Genomic DNA, 17,432 nt, shown 5'->3' with positions numbered 1-17,432 from the left:
TCAATAGAAAGTATAATGGATGGGCTGGCCCAGGCACACACAGCATAGCAGGCAGGTCAGGAGCCCTGCAGACACAGGCATGAGGCCCCAGCTATTTCACCTGCACAGATTTCTTTCCTTTGTGCCAGCTTCATTCTGCAGCGATGAACCAGGCCTGACTCAGCCTGCACCTCCTTGCATGGTGGATGGGAAGCTTTGTGGGGTGATGGAGAGCAAAGGGAGATGCTCCCACCGATACCAATTTCACACCAAACAAACCATCCTCTCGCCCTTTGATGTTTGTAAAGGCGTGTCTGAACAGCTCCTGCGCTAAGAACCACGCTCAGCTTGCACCAACCCAGGAGCCACACAGCCACAGCTCAGACTGCAACCAGCCTGAGAAAATAAACCTCTTACAGCTCAGGGAAGGCACTGTGCAAACACACCCATCCAGACAGACTACAGCTCATATTGTTATCGTTACCAACAGGAACCCTCTCTCCCATTACTGGTGTTCTCAGATGCTCCCACCTCTCTCTGGAGGAAAGGAAGGCAGCATTACAGACCTACAGCCGACCTACTAACAGCACAGAAACCGCCAGCTCCATTCTGAGGCCATTTATAACAAGAGATGCTACAGAGAACCACATTTTCAGTATTTTCTTTATTAAAGCTACAACAAGTTAAAAACCACTACAACATTCACATACGGCTAGCAAGTTTCTAATTTAATCCAACAAGGATGCACCAGTGCCTCAGCAGGTCCAGGAACATGGGCATTTCTCCTCTGCTAGCTACTTTAAGACTACAGAGTCTCCTCACCATCAAGCACCATTAGATCTCGTGTGGCAGCTCGGAATGGTTCCTCTAATTGTATTGGAAGCCAGTGCCTACATTTCCAGTGCATACACAGAGTTCTTTCAAGATGATGGATTAATCTGTACCCAATGTGTTCACAGCTCAGCACGAGGGAGGCAGCTGTAAATGAGCAACCTGGATAAACCACCTGCACTCTCTCCGCAGTTTCTGAAGAGGAAAGTTTCTCACCATGGTCCCAGTAGAAGACGTCTACTCAAGTCCCACATGTCAAAATATCATACATAAAATTGGACACTATCAGATCCTAGTAGGAATTAGTGTTCAACTCCCTTGCTGATGCCGGCAGCTGTCAGGCAGGACAGTCCACTTTCTGCAGCAGGAGTTTCCAACACTTCCATTTTTTATCATTAAAAACCAACAAAGTCACCAGCAGCCGTGGTGTAAACAAGTGCAGCACAACCTCTGTTCCGGCTCATCAGTTAATCTTCTCTTTGATTGGGGTACAACCTGAGAAGAAGCTGGTATTGCTACTCAGCATTCTCTTCTTCTTCTTTATAAACGGAAGCTGGTTCTCCTGGGCATCCTCATCCCTCACCAGCAGGGAAGCAGCAGTGCTGGGCTTCTTCATGAGCACATCTTGGTCTTTGATATCTTTCAGGACCTACCAGGAAAGCAAAGAAGGCAATTTTGGAGTTGGTCACAGCACTGAGGAAGCCAACCTGCTTGTGCTGGACTTTGGAGGGCAGCACATAAAGTTCCCTGATCAGCATCAGAAAGTGTCTAAGTTATTTTCCGAGGTCAAAACAGAATAGAATGCAGACAGTACACATAAGTAAACAATCCAGTTTACCTGAGGCAAAACCCCAGCTGGCCAGGCAAAGCACATACCAACTTAAGAATGGTTACATTGGGACACAAACAGGATTTGGTCCTCATTCCTCAATTCCCGGCCTCTTAACGGCAACATGAGTCTGCATAGGTGAGCTCAGCATGGCTGAACTCTGCCTCCTTTCATAGGAAGCCTGAGTGGCAGCTTTAATACAGAAACTTAACAATTCAGCAGACTTAAATACAAACCGTCTCAACCCATTCAGTTTCTTAGCACACACTGACTTCCCCACGTCCAACCCCTTCCCCCCTTCTTCCCCATTTAGATTCATCACTGAATCTAACAGGCATTTCATGCACACTACAGCATTTTGGTGCTTTCTTGCAGAGAAAATAGGAATCATAATAATAAACTTTATCCAGTACCGTCATAGCTCGAGGGATATCGACGGGCTGAAAGAAGGTCTCTCCTGCAGTCACGTCAGAGAGGTCTTCCAGTTTGAAGGAACCTTCTGAGTCTTTTGTTTGGTCCTCACACATGGTGGCATCCTGAGGGGCAGCGCTCTATTGAACATCACTGCACCACCCAGCCCTCCCTTCCCCACCAATGGCTGAAGAAATACTCAAGGTCCCTAAAGCCACCTTTTCTCCAGTTTCCAAGTCATTCATATTACAGAATGCAGGTGCACACACACACACACACAAAGAAGGGTTCAGATGCTGCGTGATCTGAAGTGCAAGATACGAGTCTCGTTTACTGAGAGTGGGATTAAAGAAAAAGAAGAAAAATAGTTTGTTCTCAGATTTGTGGCTGACAGCACAGAGTGGATTTAAGTGGCTTTGGACACTGCCCAGCTTTCTGTACACTGAGGTGCGAGAAGCTCTGTTCTGCAGTGGAAGACTCTGAATTCCACCAGGGATAAAACCATACATTCCAGTAACATTTACAAAGGCCTCAGAAAGGTTCTGTAGGCTGGTACAGAAACTGCTCACTTATCCAGCCAACCTTGCTTTAACACACTGATTAGTTCTGGGCACAGGCAGCACTCACCTGAAGGCCAGGCTCCCTGTTTCTGCACTTGGTTGAGTCGCAGTTGCAGCCTGCAGTGCAGCCCACCTTCTGCTTCCTGCAGCCACACTGCCTGTTCCCACATCGGCCCTTGCAGAAGCACTGAGAGAAGTTTTGTGGAGAAAAGGCTTCAGTATTTTATAGACTGCATCTCTATTGCTACAGCTGTCAAGACCTGGAGCAATCTGAAGGACAGTAACCCCAAACTACCATAAACATTTCATTATTTCATTGCTAGCCTCATATCTTGGGAAAAATAATGTCCTCTTTTGGCCCTCAGTATGGAACATAAGAATCTTTGGTTCTTCAGTACTTGTCTTGGAGTAACCCCCCCAGAGGAATCCAGTTCCAGTTGAACAAACTAACAAACAGACACTAAGAGGAAAACCACTACCACCACACCTGGGGCTCTCTAAATGGGAGTGACACAATTCAGCTATTTCATGGCATATTTGAGCAATATTTCCTTGCTAGCCTGGGTGCATGAGCAGTATGAGGCCGCACAGCTCAGATGCCCTGCAGTGCAGACACTAGAATGTCACTGCTTTGCTGTACACATACTAGGGATGCTTATCTACCAGGGATGCAATTCTCTCATAGATAGCCAAGTGACCTTACCCCTGTCACACTCTTCTTTGCTCCTTTGACTCCTTTCACCGGAACCCACTCTGCATCCTCCTCCCCTCCAGACTCTCCTGAGTCAGAAAACAGCTCTTTCACATCCATTTCTGGGGTTGGTGCACGTGGTTTTGCCACTGTTTGCCGGCGAGTCTTTGGCTGCACACAAAAATCATAGAATCACCAAGGTTGGAAAAGACCTAAAAGATCATCCAGTCTAACCGTTCACCTATTACCAATAGCTCCCACTAAACCATGTCCCTCAACACAACATCCAGTCTTTCCTTGAATACCCCAAGGGTCAGTGACTCCACCACCTCCCTGGGCAGTCCATTCCAGTGCCTGACCACCCTTTCTGAGAAGTAATACTTCCTAATGTCCAGCTTGAATCTCCCGTGCCGTAGCTTGAAACCATTCCCTCTGGTCCTATCACTAATGACACAAGAGAAGAGGCCAACCCCCAGCTCACTACAACCTCCCTTCAGGAAGTTATAGAGAGCAATGAGGTCTCCCCTGAGCCTCCTCTTCTCCAGGCTGAACATTCCCAGCTCCTTCAGCCTCTCCTCATACGGCCTCTGTGCTCCAGACCCCTCACCAGCTTTGTTGCCCTCCTCTGAACACGTATCTCAGAACACACACAAGTGGTTTTACACTTCAGTCCCACTACCACACCCACTCAGACAGCCCTGCAGGGCTACAGGGTTAGAGACCAATGATCACAGTGCTGAGGATCAAAAGTTCAATCAAACAGCCAGCTTCAACTGCTACAAAGTCTGTAAAAATGTAGCTGAGAAATCATCAGAGAAATTAACTGATTAGTGTCACAGCCTTGGCAAAACAGTTCTGTATCATTTACTCCTCTCAGCACTAAGATTTGGACCTTTTGCAGGGCCATGATTAAATTTGCTACAACGGATGCCTCGCTCCATGGTTCAAAGACTGAAAGTGCTACAGAGAAAACAGCTGGATTACTAAGCAGCATGCAGTTTTGGACAACATAAGAAAGAAAATCGCTATGCAGCAGCTTTACTTTGGGTGGGATGTAATCAAAAGGAGAGTCTGGGGACTCAGGTGACACTTGCTGAACACGTTGGAGCTTCTGTCCGCTGGCAACTTGAATAAGCAGCAGTTTCTGTTAAGAAGGACAGAAGTTAGTTTTGTGAACTATATTAACCCAGCTGCCAAGATGCTCTTCCATCACTTAGGTCTGTACAGATCTCTACCTGTTTAAGAATATCATTTTCCTGGAGAAGTTCTTGGTTCTTCTCACAGATCTCCCTCATTTTCTCCAGCTCTTCCTCCTGTTTGCAAGACAAGATGAAATCAGCAGGCTTACAAGGCTTACACAGGGCTAAAACACACAAATAGGAGTTTGGGAAAAGGTTTTGTGTTTCAAACTTGCAGTGTCAGAGGGGTTTCCCAGATAATCTACAATAGGATATCAGCTCTGCATTCTAGGCCAGGTAACATTATCAACACAACAGAAAGAAGTCAATTCTCTTCAAGTGACTGAGGATCTAAAGCTTCCTTTCTTTCCAAGGCTTACTGGCAAACAAGGTGCACCTAAGACTTCAGTGCATCACCAAATAAGCCCTTCTGCAGGAAGCAAGATGACAAGGTGCAGCTTGTACTATGCATGTATGAGCAGGTTAAGGCTGTTCTGCTTTAGATATCACAGTGGAGCTGTGCTCAGCAAAGGATTTATAATAGCATGTTGACTATCCTAACAAAAGGTGTTCTGAGCACAGATGCCCTGCATGAGCTGGTCAGATACTGCTGACCTTGGAGAACAGCTGCTATTCAAGCTCTAGTAAGCTCGGTCATTCCTCATCTCCTCTTCCATTAAAAATGAGAGTAACAGCATTAACCTTAGCTAGAAATGCAAATACCCTCAGCAAATCCCTCTATTAGCTAGTGCTATTAGCACTAAGGCTAATATTCCAGTTCACAGGTGGCCCTTGGGAGAAAAAAAGAAAAACATATAAGAAGAGTACCTGAAACTTGAGTCTCTCCTGCATCTGTTTCTCCTGCTCATTTAGGGAATCTTCCAGTCTTTTCTCTGCTGCTTCTTTTTGCTGAAATTGGCTGAGCAGATACAGAACCTATAAGCAAATATAAAAGACAAACAAGTGTGAATTCCTAAATTCAGCTAAGGCTGAGCTGCCAGGTGTCAAAGGCCTGGACAGAAAGATGGTCTCTGCTATTTCCAGTATTGTTCTATCCTGATTTGCTTTATATCTTATCATGCATTCAAATGCAATATCCTCGCTTAGAGCACTGAAAAGTTACTTTATTGAATAACTTGCAAGAGACAGAAGATCTCCTGTGTTTTTGTTACCTGTCCTGAAAGAGCCTACTAACAAATTTTGATCATCTATCAATAGATTAGCTTCAGCATGTCCCAAATGCCTTGATCTAAAAGTAGATCTGGGAACCAGTATGTTTATAGGGGCTCTCAAGACTTCTGCTTCATGCTTTACCTTCTCCTGGTGTTGTTGCTCCTGCAGCAGAAGCTGATTTTGGAATTCAGCTTCCATTTCTGTTGCATGGTTTCGCTCTTCAATCAGCATCTTCTGCATGTCTGAACAGCTGGCCTTACTCTGCTGGAGGCTGCTCTCCAGTTTGCTTTCCTGGACTTTGGAGGAAACCAGCTGAAAGACAAACGTAAGATGGTTGCATGGTCCCACATTTCATAGCGTACTTGAGACAGAAGTAATGCAGACTGAATGTGAAGCATTTCTGCTTAACAGCCAACCACTCTAAGAAGCAGAATAGTCCCTTGAGCAACAAAGGGAATAGATGAGACATCCTGAGCTAGCATCTGAAAGTCAGTATGGAAGTGGAGAGTTAGCCACTTCTAATCCCCTCCTGCTCAGTATTTAGTGAGAGAAGGAACCCCCAGAACAAATGCTCTCTCACAATGCTCTCTTCATTCTCTTCCTTCAGTCTCCAGGTTTCAGGAACTGCATTTTGTTTCTGTCATTCAGTTGATTTTCCCCAGATTTAGTGTTAGCCCAATTCTTACTGTCTTCTACTTCCACGTCTTGTTTAAGGTTCTACCATCCCAACATTCATAATACTGCTTCCAGCCTGGTCTCAGATAACACTGCCCTTCGCTCCATTCAGATTATTATCTATTCACGTCCTTTCATTCCTGACTAAGTAGACTACATCACTAAAAAATAAGGGCTCTAAAATAGGAAGACTCAGTTTACCTCCCCAAGGAGATACTTCAAACCACATTTAGCCTCTAGAATGGTGGCAATATTGTCCCAGCGTTGTTTCATACGATCTCCATTGTCTGCATCTAAGAGCTTCTGCTGCAGGTCTGCTATTTGGGCACTCCTTTGGAAGAGCACATGCATGCGAGGTCACAACACAGGTGAGAACACAGCTTAAAAAAACCTATCAAAACTTTAGACAAATTAGATGAAATTTATACTTTGACTACATAGAAATGCAGACTACAGCTGCTACGCGCTACACCAGGGATTCTCTCCTCCCCTCCCATCCACACCTCCACTTAAAAGAAGTTTGCCAGAGTCAAAAATGCTTGCAAACAGTGAGGAACAAAATCTCAGTGGCTGAGCAATATCCTCAAATACCTGCATTTCAGAAGAAAATTAAAGCAGGAAAGATCTAGCTTCTTTTTGTTTGATGGCTTCAAGCACTGACAGTGAAGGTATTTAATTGCTTTTCTGTTTCACAGAACAGTTGTAGAGGTAAAGTAGAAAAAAAGTAGCCTTAGGCTGTGGAAATCAGCTTTATAATACCACCTTACCTGAGCTCCATCTCCGTTTCCAGGCTTTCTATCTGCTTTGATAAAGAAAGGTCCATCTCTGATGCCTGAAAATCTCTGATGGAGTAGGTTCGCCTCTAGAGAATTGCAGCCAGACAGAAGAGCAACAGCTTTAGTAATGCATAAAAGGTTGAGCTTTCATTTATAGGCACTTCAGCAAAAAGTAGAGATATTATTGCAAAAGCCTCCAAGAATTTCTTGGAAGCTTAAATGCCATTATTCTTTTGCAACAGCAAAATCTTTGATAAGGGCTGTGACTGGCTCCTAAGCTCCAGATGCACTGCATTACATAGCAGGTTAAGTACATGTTTCCCAACACATAAGAGGACACTTAAGATCAGTCTGGACCAGGTTCTGAGCAACCTGATCTAGCTGCAGATGTCCCTGTGCATGGCAGGAGAGTTGGACTAGGTAACTTCTAAGGGTCCTTTCCAACTCAAGAGAGTCTATGGCATTAAGAACTTTCCTTCTAGAAAGGGAATCACCTCACCCACCTTCTGAGGGAAATGCTCACACAGGAGCAAGCTTGTGGCGCAAGGGGTAAAACTGCCGCTCTGCTACACTAGAGGGCTCTAATCCCGGGAGTTGGACTCGATGATCTCTAAGGTCCCTTCCAACTCGCACGATACTATGATATGGCTCTTGCTAATCAGCCATTGGTGTGGGACAGGCAACGTGGCATTTCCTTTTCTCACCCGGAGCTTTGAAGGTGGGTTTTCCCCAGACTCTTTTTTCTCTTTAAGCTGAAGGAGATCCTGTGCCAAGATCTTTCTGTCCTCCAGCAGGTCTGCAAGGTGCCGGCGAGCCTCTTCAGTACTAACCAGTACCTCTACTTCATTTGCCAGCCAGCTCTGGAGGAGAAACATTACAGTGGTTGACGTCAGTCTCAGCTTCAGGACTGGCTTTTTATCCAAAATGCCTTCACAGCTAAACCTCTGGATTAAGTTACTTCCCATTAACAGAAATTAACAGGAACTACACATCCCTCCCCTTTGCTCCCCACTCATCAACCCCAGCAGCACTTCCTGAGTGAGCAGAACTAGGTCTGCTAACAACCTGTACAACCTGTTGCTACACACCTTCACTCGTGCAGCAACACCTTCCATTCCCCGGTTCTGACTCTCCTTCCGTTTATCTGCAGCCTCCCGTTGCTTCTGCAGAGCATCCTTCAGGCGTTTGTTAGCAGCTGCAGCCTGCAGAAGGATTCACACAGAAGCAGAAGACAGGTTACATCATTTAACATCTAACGGCTGAAAACAAAGTATTCACAGTGTGAGCCAGGCTCAGTGAGACAATGAGAAAGTAGGATAATAAAACTGAAACAGCTTCAGATCTGAGCACAGATTGTAGAGTCCCTGACACGTTTTCATTTGCTACAAGTCTTGCTTTAAAGACAACTTGCTTCTAGGTCTGGAGGTTGAAGGAAACAACCAAAAAATGGTTTCATGACTCATTTCTTCTTTTCAAGCATTGTGAAGGAATTTTGAACTGCAATCCAGTGCATCCATCAAAGCTCACTGCACATTTTCTAGCTTGGGAGTCTGCAACAAATTCTCCACAGCAACCTGATGGTCAGCAGGGGATAATTTATCCTTTAAAGTATTGGACTGAATCAGAATCCCTTAGGCTACAGGACAGAAGCACAGCATTTTCCCTACAGCCTGCCCCTTTCCCTCCCTGTTTACAAACCACCAAACTGCTTTTTGGACATTTCTGCACATCCCATCACCACCTCCTTGTAGACATTTAGGAACCAGCCAGCAGTTTTTAGCTGATAATGGCTCCTTACCTCTTCTGTTTTGCGCCGAAGAACACTGGCCTGCTTCTGAAAGTCTCTCTCAAGCTTCAGTAGCTCGTATTGCCTTTTGCGATCCTGCAAAGAAATATGTCCAAGGTGCAAGAAGTTAAGTGTCATCTTAATAGCCATGAACTATTCCACACTTCTTGAAGGAGAACACATGCATCGCAGAACAACATACATAAGTGCTTCATGACAGTGATTTCACTGATCATTACACGCTTAAGTCATGCCTTGTGGTTGAGAACAGCAGGCTGCCTAGCTTAGAGTAGAAGGGCTTTCCACCAAAAAGGTTCAGGAGCCTGAAGGTTGCAAAAGACTGCAAATCACAGGCTTACAATGTGGCAGCCCTAAGCACCGGGGGAAACTTCTTGTATTAAGATCTCCCGTGAGACCAGAAATCAAGTGGTACACGTTTGCTCTTTATTACACTTGAACAGTACAAGCCAGATGGATTTAACTGATTCACTCTTCACCTGTTGACTGAATATTCCCTTGAAAGGTTGGATACTCCTGTTTTGTGGCCAAACCTTATGACTTTAAATACTTCAGAATATAAATGTCTTTTGCTTTAGAGCTGAATGACAATGAGCCTGTTGATAGCTTTAAGGTCACCAGACATAAGCAAGAGACTCCTTTTACAACTGCTAAAAGATGGCAACCACACAAACTGTTTTGTTATCTTCAAAGCATTCCCCAGAAGTTTTTCCAGATGCTTGTAAATTAAGTAAAGCCTTATAGCAAAGGCATTCATGATTTGTTTCACTCCAAAGAGGTGCAGTTCAAAAGCTTGTTGTTTGCTCACCCGTTCTTTCAGCTGGATCACTTCCTTGTCCTTCTGTTGTTTCCACTGTCTGAATTTCTCAGCATCCTCTTTCATCTGGCGCATCAGCTGTACCCTTTGGTTTTTCATTTCCTAGAAAATACAGAGGGCTGGAAGGATTGGCCAATAATTCAACTCCAGATAGTTTCAACCTACATTTCCATGCTGTAGGTTGGTAGACATAGGTACCAGGAGTCGTGGGCAGAAAGCATCATAATACACTGCTCTCTTGGAGTACATGCCTAAGGATGCTTTCAAAGTGCTAAAGCCCAAGAATTCGTTTTCAACCCATAAGTGGAAAATAATAATAATAATAATAGCATAATGTGACACAGAAATCAAAGTGAAGCAACTTGACTAAGGCAGCAAACTGTCAGAATAGGCAGAAGACACTTCTGGCTTCTTCTATTCCTCCAACTCACAGTGGTCACCTCCCTATTGCATTGCACCACCAATGGAAGTCACGCTGCCAAAAGAACTCCGCCAAAAGACTGGCATTTTCTGTTTTATTAGACTGAGAACACCACCAGCTTCTATCTGGAAGCCACTTTATCTAAACCGTGGCAAGCCTGAGAACTGCTAGGGTTAGTTACCTTTATCTCCTGGTTCAGTTTGGAGACTGTGCGTTCTGTGGATTCTTTCAACTTTAGGAGCTTTGCTTGTTCATTCAGCTTTTTCCTTAGCTCATTAATTTGCCCTTCCAACTCCTGAAGTCTTTTCCGACGCCGTTCACTCAGCCTGTAAAGAAGCCACACTTCAAAAACAGACCTCTGTTTTCCCCTGTTATTCTTAAAAAAAAAAAAAACATTCTCCAAAATATTCTGGCAAACTGATCTTTTCCCCCCCCAGACTCAGAACATACTCTGCCAATGACATCTGCAGTGTTTACAAGCACTCACTACCGTGGATGAGAGGTACAATACTCTTAATCAAAAGAAGAGCTGTGTCATATAGCTAAAGAGGCTTAGCATAAGGCTTAGACAATGAATTTTCTCAGATGCATTAACACAAATTTCAGTGCTATAAGCCATACAGCTTGTGCAGTCATACTTACTTGGCTTGGTTGACATCCTTCTTTGCCATGCTCAGAGCAAGGATCAGCTCCTCCTTTTCTTTTTGCAAATTGCTGACTTCTGATTCCAGGTCCTTGATGTTAGTCTAAAAGACAGAAGCAGTAAACATCCCAATAACAACCTGAAACACCCCCCCACCCCCACCTCCTAGAGACAAAGCTTTAAGAAAGAACACCCTGGGGAACCACGTAGGATATTTCCTAAAACCAGCACATCTGAAACTGTAGTCAGTGCACAAAGCCATTTTAACACCAACCAGAAGTGAAAAACAAACAGTTCCAGAGAAGGGAGATCCTATTGCAGCTTGTGATGAGGAAAGTCAGATCAGCTAGCTGCACTATGATGTTTAATAATAAGTACTGCAAGTTGGCTTAGTATAGACAAGTAAATGTTGAAGAAAAAACAAACAAACCAGAATCCTATTTCACTTTAAACAGGCAGTGGCTAATAATTTATTTCAGGGAAAAGATCATCATCTGCTGGACTGCTTATAGATAATCAGACATGGTTTCTCCCCATTCTTTGCAGACCTATAGCCAACATCCTTCTGTGCCCAAGAGGGCAATGGCTAAAACTTAAGGAAAGAGACTCAACAAAAACATGCTCAAGAAAGGGTAGATCTTCAGTGTACAAGTCAATACATTAATAATGAAAACAAAATTCATACACCCTTAAAGAAGCCATTTGTGGAAGAATTTACCTGGTACTGGTACTGAATGGGCTCCAACTGACTGTCATTCTGCGTCATCTTCTTTGCAAGTGCCTCTTTCAGAGCCAGAGCTTTATTCAGTTCAATCAGTTCTTTAGACATCTGTGCTTGACGGAGGGCATGCTGCGTGGTAAAGTCACCTGAGGACCTCTTGGTAACCTGGTCTGCTTCTGCTTCCTGAAGAAGACACAGCAATGAGTTGGAATGGCCAAATAAAGCTCTTTGACAACTCAATTAGTTTCTGCAGAACAAATTTATTTTTGCGTTAAGAAAAACAGGTATTCATTAATGAGAACAGGTTACTGAACTTGAATTGAGTACATATGGATGTAGAAAAGCAGCACACACACAAGTGACACATTATCCACAATTACTTGAATCAGTAAACTAGCAAAAAGACAAATTAGAGAGGAGCAATAGAACAAGAATATGCCCCCAGTAAGACTAAGGACTCCTCTCACTTACGCCAGTAGCATCCTGTTCAGAGTTTGCCATCTCTGTAGTAGCTTCCACTGTGGCAGCACTTTCAGCCTATATAAGAAAAAAAGGGAAGAAAAAAAAAAAAAAAAAGGTATGAAGTTAGAAAATTAAGTAGTTAATAGTAGCCTCTTGGTCTATAATGACAAAGTCAGTTACCCTCCTCTGCTCAAAAAGCTATTTCTGGGAAGAAGATGTCATTGACTTCCTTCTTTTGTACAGTGAGCAGCCTTCTCCTCCTGACAAGGCATTCTGCCCAGGTTCCCCAGACAGTGCAGCCAGATCCTCACAAGAGCAAGGAATGTGGGGCAGGAGGAAGGAGGGGAAATATCTGGTAAGGTAGTACAGAGTAGTAGTTCTCAATTAGACAAAGATCTGGCAACCTCTATAAAACAACTCCAGGTTTCTGCAATTGGGGTCGCTCATTAAGCTACCAGATTTCTAATTCAGCTTTCAGTTTTTGGATTGGAAATCCATGCTGCTCTCCCAATCATCAGATTCTTTAATGGAGGCTCTCATCTCCCTCTACCTCCCTCCCATTCTGCCAGTACATGCAGACACTCGAGCACAAATGACCCTTCTGCTGCATTAAAAGCACAGCATTGCAGCTTGTATGGAAGTGGACATCTAGAGTCATGTAATAGTTTTAATATCCGGGCACCTTAAGGGAGGTTTCTGATGAGTAGAATCCACTGCACAGCAGGTTGACCAGGTGGGAATTGGGTTTTGTTACTAAAGCTGCCTGACACACACACACTTCTCTCCTTAATTTGGTCTTACCTGGAACTGAGTCAACACTTGCTGCAGATTACGGATCACCTCAACATTTTCTTTCAGTTCCTCATCTTCCACGGTCTCCACCAGCTTCTGGAGGTCAAGCTTGCATCTGCAAAGCAGGCACAAGGATAGATCCACAAAAGTCTTACTTGGCAGGTTTGTATCACACATACCAGTAATTAACACATTTCCCCATAGAACACACAAATGAAATCTGGATCAACAAATCAATGGCATACTGTTTATCCCAACAAGGATACTTCTTCAGCACAAATAGGGTGTGGTAACAGACTTACACAGCATGCTGCTGAAGTTGCTCTAGTTTGGCATTCATCTTCTCATTTTCTTGTTCTGTCTATGAGAAACCAGAATTACACTGAATTATAGGAAACCTATTTTGTCAGATGTATACACAGCAATGAATTAAGAAAGAGGAAGGAAAAACAGGAGAGAATGGGAGTTTAAAAGCATCTTTAAAGCATTAAAGCAACAGAAAAGTTGAAAGAGTTCAGTTCCCTTTTTTTCCTGTAGTCTCCAGATCTTCAGGCCTTGACAGACTTCAGCAGACTTTTGGTTCTGACTACCCAATAGCTAAAGATCTGAGATAACCGTGTGAAACTCTGGAGAGCTAACATGTCATTAGTACAGGAGTTATTATTGATCAGGCTTCAGCTAAAGGGAAAAAAAAAATCACACAAACAAAGGCTCATCCCAGGAAATGGAGCCTTACCAGAATGATCCTTTCCAACATCTGTGCTGTCTGACCAGCAGCTTCACTCAGCCCTCTGCTCAGCTTTTCATTCTCTTCCATTAGAGACTGGTTCTTCTCCATCAGAGACTGCAGGTTCTCCGAAGGTGCCATGTTACTGAAACATCAAGGAACCATTTTGCTTGTATGACTTCAGCAGAGGTTTTGTATCAGCACTAAAACTGCCTCCAAGTTTCTGAAATAACTTAGGGCAAATACAAGTTATAGCACATGGATAGAAAGACTGGAGGAAGACTAATCTGAATTCAAAGACTCTGGGGAATACAGGGTACTGAAAGCAGACATTCACAAGAAAAGAAAACAACCTTTTAACATAGTAATGTAAATTGCATTAACTTGGGTTTTAAAATACACTCAGGAGAAAACACCCACAACAGTCCAAGCTCCTCCTTTTGCTTTTGTGCTTTTACCAATAGTGGAGATGGAGGTTCCTAATTTTAAGTGGTGAAAGGGGGAGGAAGAAAGGAAGGATGGATTTGAGAAAGGCATACAAAAGTACGGTGCCTGGTTTCTCTTTCTTTCCCACAACTGATTCTGGCCATCATTTACACTGAAAATTTATCTACAGAGCTTACTTGATAGACACTGGGAGAGTCCCTCCATGGGCCTGCAGCAGTAACACCTGTAGCTGTTGTACCTAGAAACACAAACAAATAGTGCTTGAAGGTCTCTCTTACTAGATGGCTGAAGGAATATGTCCTGTCTCTTTGCCTGCTATTTACTGAGCCAATTACTAAAAGGATAGATCTATTCTTGCTACATGAAGAAAGCAACCAGTACCTGCTGCTTTAGATGATGCAGCTCAGCTGCCTGGGGATCAACGTTGACAATTGGTTTGTTTTTTATTTTTCTTGCCCTGTCAGCATAGCGCAGAGTATTCAGAGTTTCTTCTAGGTTGGAATCTGCTGGGCTTACACAGGCTATCATGAGAGTGTGGCTGTTACCACCCAGTGAGTCTGAAAAGGAAAACAGGACATTATCAACGCTCTGAGAGAAAGCAAAAATAATTAGTGAATTCTTGCTTTTGGTACTTTGTTATTTAAATTGCATCCGTAGATCTAGGCTTTGTCATTATCTGTCTCTTACCTTGCAGTAATCTTGTTAACTTTGAGTCTCTGTAGGGGACAAAACCACCCTTCTTATTTTCTTCACCGAGAGCACTAATTACATTCCCCAGGCAGAGGAGACCTCTGTTAATGTTGATACCTGTGCACAAAGAGATGATGGTGAGTGGAGCATTAGTAGCTACAAACCACTCAGTTCCTGCCTTTCTTACAAAGCATAAAAAGGTTTACTTCAAAAGTGCATGCGTTAAAAATATTCAAGAGCTATTTTGCTTTCCCTGACAAAGACTCAATTTATGAATTTTAGAAGCCGAGTTATGCTCTCTTCCTACAGACCTTCTTTCAGCCGGTCTCCTTCAGCCTTGGTCTTCTTTTGCCTCTCAGATCCAGCAAGATCAACCAGGTGTAGCTTGGAGTGAAAACTGCTGTTCCTATGGCAGAAAAAGACTATCTTACTTGCTGAAGTAAACATGAAGTTGGGAAAGAAGCAGTCCAGCAGCTACTACACTTGAGCTACAGGGCTCAGAAATATACCTGTTATCAGAGGCAGATTAAAGAAAAAGAATAGCTCAGCTGAGCTACCAATAGAAGAGAAGACCAAGACAATAGACTTTTACTAAGTATGGCTCCTGGCAGCTGTGGGACGACTTACTTGTCATTTTTCTTTTTCTGATCAATGCAAATGGTAAAGATTGCATGGGAACGTGAGGACTGGGAGTTCATTGCTGTGGAGGCCACAGTTCTGGAATTGTTCCCTTGTTCTAGGCAGGACACAGTATCTCGTGCACAGGCGACACTTCTTTCTGTTAAACCTACGATCTGTATCCAGAAAAAAAAAAAAAAAAAAAAAAAAAGTATCATTTACCTTCTCCTTCCTCTTCACCTCTAACTTTCTATATCATAAAAGCTATCTTCAGCGTACATGTGCATTCACAAGCATGTCAGCCTCACTTCAAGACAGAGGTTTGGTACAGACCCCCCAGAAAAAGTCTGCACCAGTGATTTATGTCTCATTACCTCTCACTCATCACATTTCTATATGCAAGTTTAACCCTACTGGTGTTACACTTTAAGTAAACATAAGGACCATCAACAGTTTGATTTTGAGAAGGAGAAGCTGCAGTGATTTTGTATGCACTAATACAAAGTACGGCTCAAGCAGGCTCACAGTGGTTACACTGAAATATGTCTCCAAATACGGCCCCCAAACTGATTCTGACAGCCCAGCAGACCTTTATGCCTTCCTTAGGATCCTCCCGTATACTGATCTGAGAAGACCGTTCTCTCGATGAACACAGCAGGTCTAGAATATCCTCATTGTAGATCTGAAAGCATCACAACAGCAGTTGAGAATCAACAGCTTTTTGAGAAAACAATCTGCACAAAGAATGACGTACAACTAGATTGAAATCAGGGCTAAACGCATGTGACGGTGCACTCATCTTGCTTTTAGAGAAAGATTTGGAGTACTCAGATAAGATCTCATGTAGTCAGATGTAGACCTGGCCTTATTAAAAACCCACTTTATCTGCAGTTTGTACATTTCCAATAGTTTGAAAAGCAAAACCACGTTTACCTCCAAATAGGAGACTTTGAGGACAAATTCCCAATCCTGCCTCTGCTCTTTCTCCTTAAACAGCAGCTTGATTACACGAGGGATGACCCCCATGCTGGGATCGTGCTCCTGACTGGCAGTGTAAGTACCTCCCATAGAGTATGTTTTTCCAGATCCTGTCTGTCCATATGCCAGGACAGTGGCGTTGTACCCTGAGGGAACAAAGAATGCCCAGATCAGGTGGTGGAACAGAAACCAGAAGAAACTTTGACAAGAAAGCAGCACTCCAGGAAATGCAATATTGATTTGTACAACCTTCATGCAAAGATCACATTTAACAACATTAAAAAATGGATTGAATGAAAAGCGTTGAAAATAATTAGTACATCAGTTCTTTAAAGACAAACAGACAACTTGTTCTGCTGCTTCACTAGAGCCAGTGTGAGCTCTCTGTCATTCTAAACGCACTTCAGCAACAATTAAGGATGCTTATGAATTAATTAATTCAAAGGACAAGGGGGGGATGGCTCTGAACAACAAGAGATCTACACTAAGTGTTAGGGGGCAATTCTCAGAGGGTGGTGAGCACCAATTCTGCTCCCCAGAGCTGGGGGTGCCCATGGCCACAGACGGGTTCTGAACTGGGGGGCAACCAGCCTGCAGTGCAGGGCTTGTGGCCGGGTGAGCTTTAAGGCCTTTTCCAACCCAGCCGTTCTGCGATTCGACCGTTCTATTCAACCAGGCAGGGTTTGGCCCTTCCGAACCGAAGCAAGGAACAGCGAATGGGGCCTGAAGGCACCTCCCAGCCCCACACCCCACCTCAGCCCGACCTTTGAAGATGCCCCGTATGAGCGGAGCGACGGCGGTGTTGAAGACCTCCTCCTGCTCAACCGACGGGTCGAACACGTAGTCGTAAGTGAAGGCCTTGTCGCTCCCCACGATCACCTGCGGCTCCCCGGGCACGAAGCTCAGGCACATCTGGCAGCCCTCGCTCGTCTCCTTCGGCACCAGCGGGCGGCAGCGCAGCGCCACCCGCACCGGGATCCCCTTCTCCTCCTCGCGCACCATTTCGGGCCAACCCAGAGCGGGCCGAGAGACGCGGAAGGAGCTTGCGAGGCTCTCGGCGAGGCGGGAAAGGCAACGGAGCGGCCTGCAACCCCGCGCACCCCCTCAGGGCCGCCACCCCTCGGACTGCAGGCGCCACAACCGTCCGCGTTCAAACCGCTGCCGCGCGCCGCGCCGCCAATCACGGAGCTCTGCGTCATCACCGCGCGC

General features: G+C 44.4%; 1 protein-coding gene across 1 annotated transcript; it reads right to left on the bottom strand.

Moving 5' to 3' along the window:
* Positions 1-646: 646 nt before the first annotated feature.
* On the bottom strand, positions 647-17,348 carry KIF4A (kinesin family member 4A). Its single transcript, XM_072335269.1, has 29 exons — positions 16,988-17,348; positions 16,179-16,369; positions 15,835-15,927; positions 15,255-15,421; positions 14,939-15,033; positions 14,625-14,744; positions 14,319-14,494; positions 14,114-14,175; positions 13,500-13,635; positions 13,066-13,124; positions 12,773-12,878; positions 11,981-12,046; positions 11,507-11,692; positions 10,788-10,891; positions 10,327-10,471; positions 9,716-9,826; positions 8,902-8,985; positions 8,192-8,305; positions 7,808-7,963; positions 7,095-7,189; positions 6,529-6,658; positions 5,794-5,964; positions 5,308-5,415; positions 4,537-4,614; positions 4,344-4,445; positions 3,314-3,472; positions 2,678-2,797; positions 2,053-2,175; positions 647-1,459 (listed from the first exon to the last, which is right to left on the bottom strand). The coding sequence occupies exons 1-29, from the start codon at positions 17,223-17,225 to the stop codon at positions 1,274-1,276; spliced, it is 3,681 nt and encodes a 1,226-aa protein (XP_072191370.1). The 5' UTR covers positions 17,226-17,348; the 3' UTR covers positions 647-1,273.
* Positions 17,349-17,432: the final 84 nt, after the last annotated feature.

This window comes from Excalfactoria chinensis, chromosome 4, assembly GCF_039878825.1.
Source record: "Excalfactoria chinensis isolate bCotChi1 chromosome 4, bCotChi1.hap2, whole genome shotgun sequence".
Taxonomy (NCBI): Eukaryota; Metazoa; Chordata; class Aves; order Galliformes; family Phasianidae; genus Excalfactoria; species Excalfactoria chinensis.
Note: the sequence above shows the minus strand (reverse complement) of the source record. Positions and strands in the feature narration are given on the sequence as shown.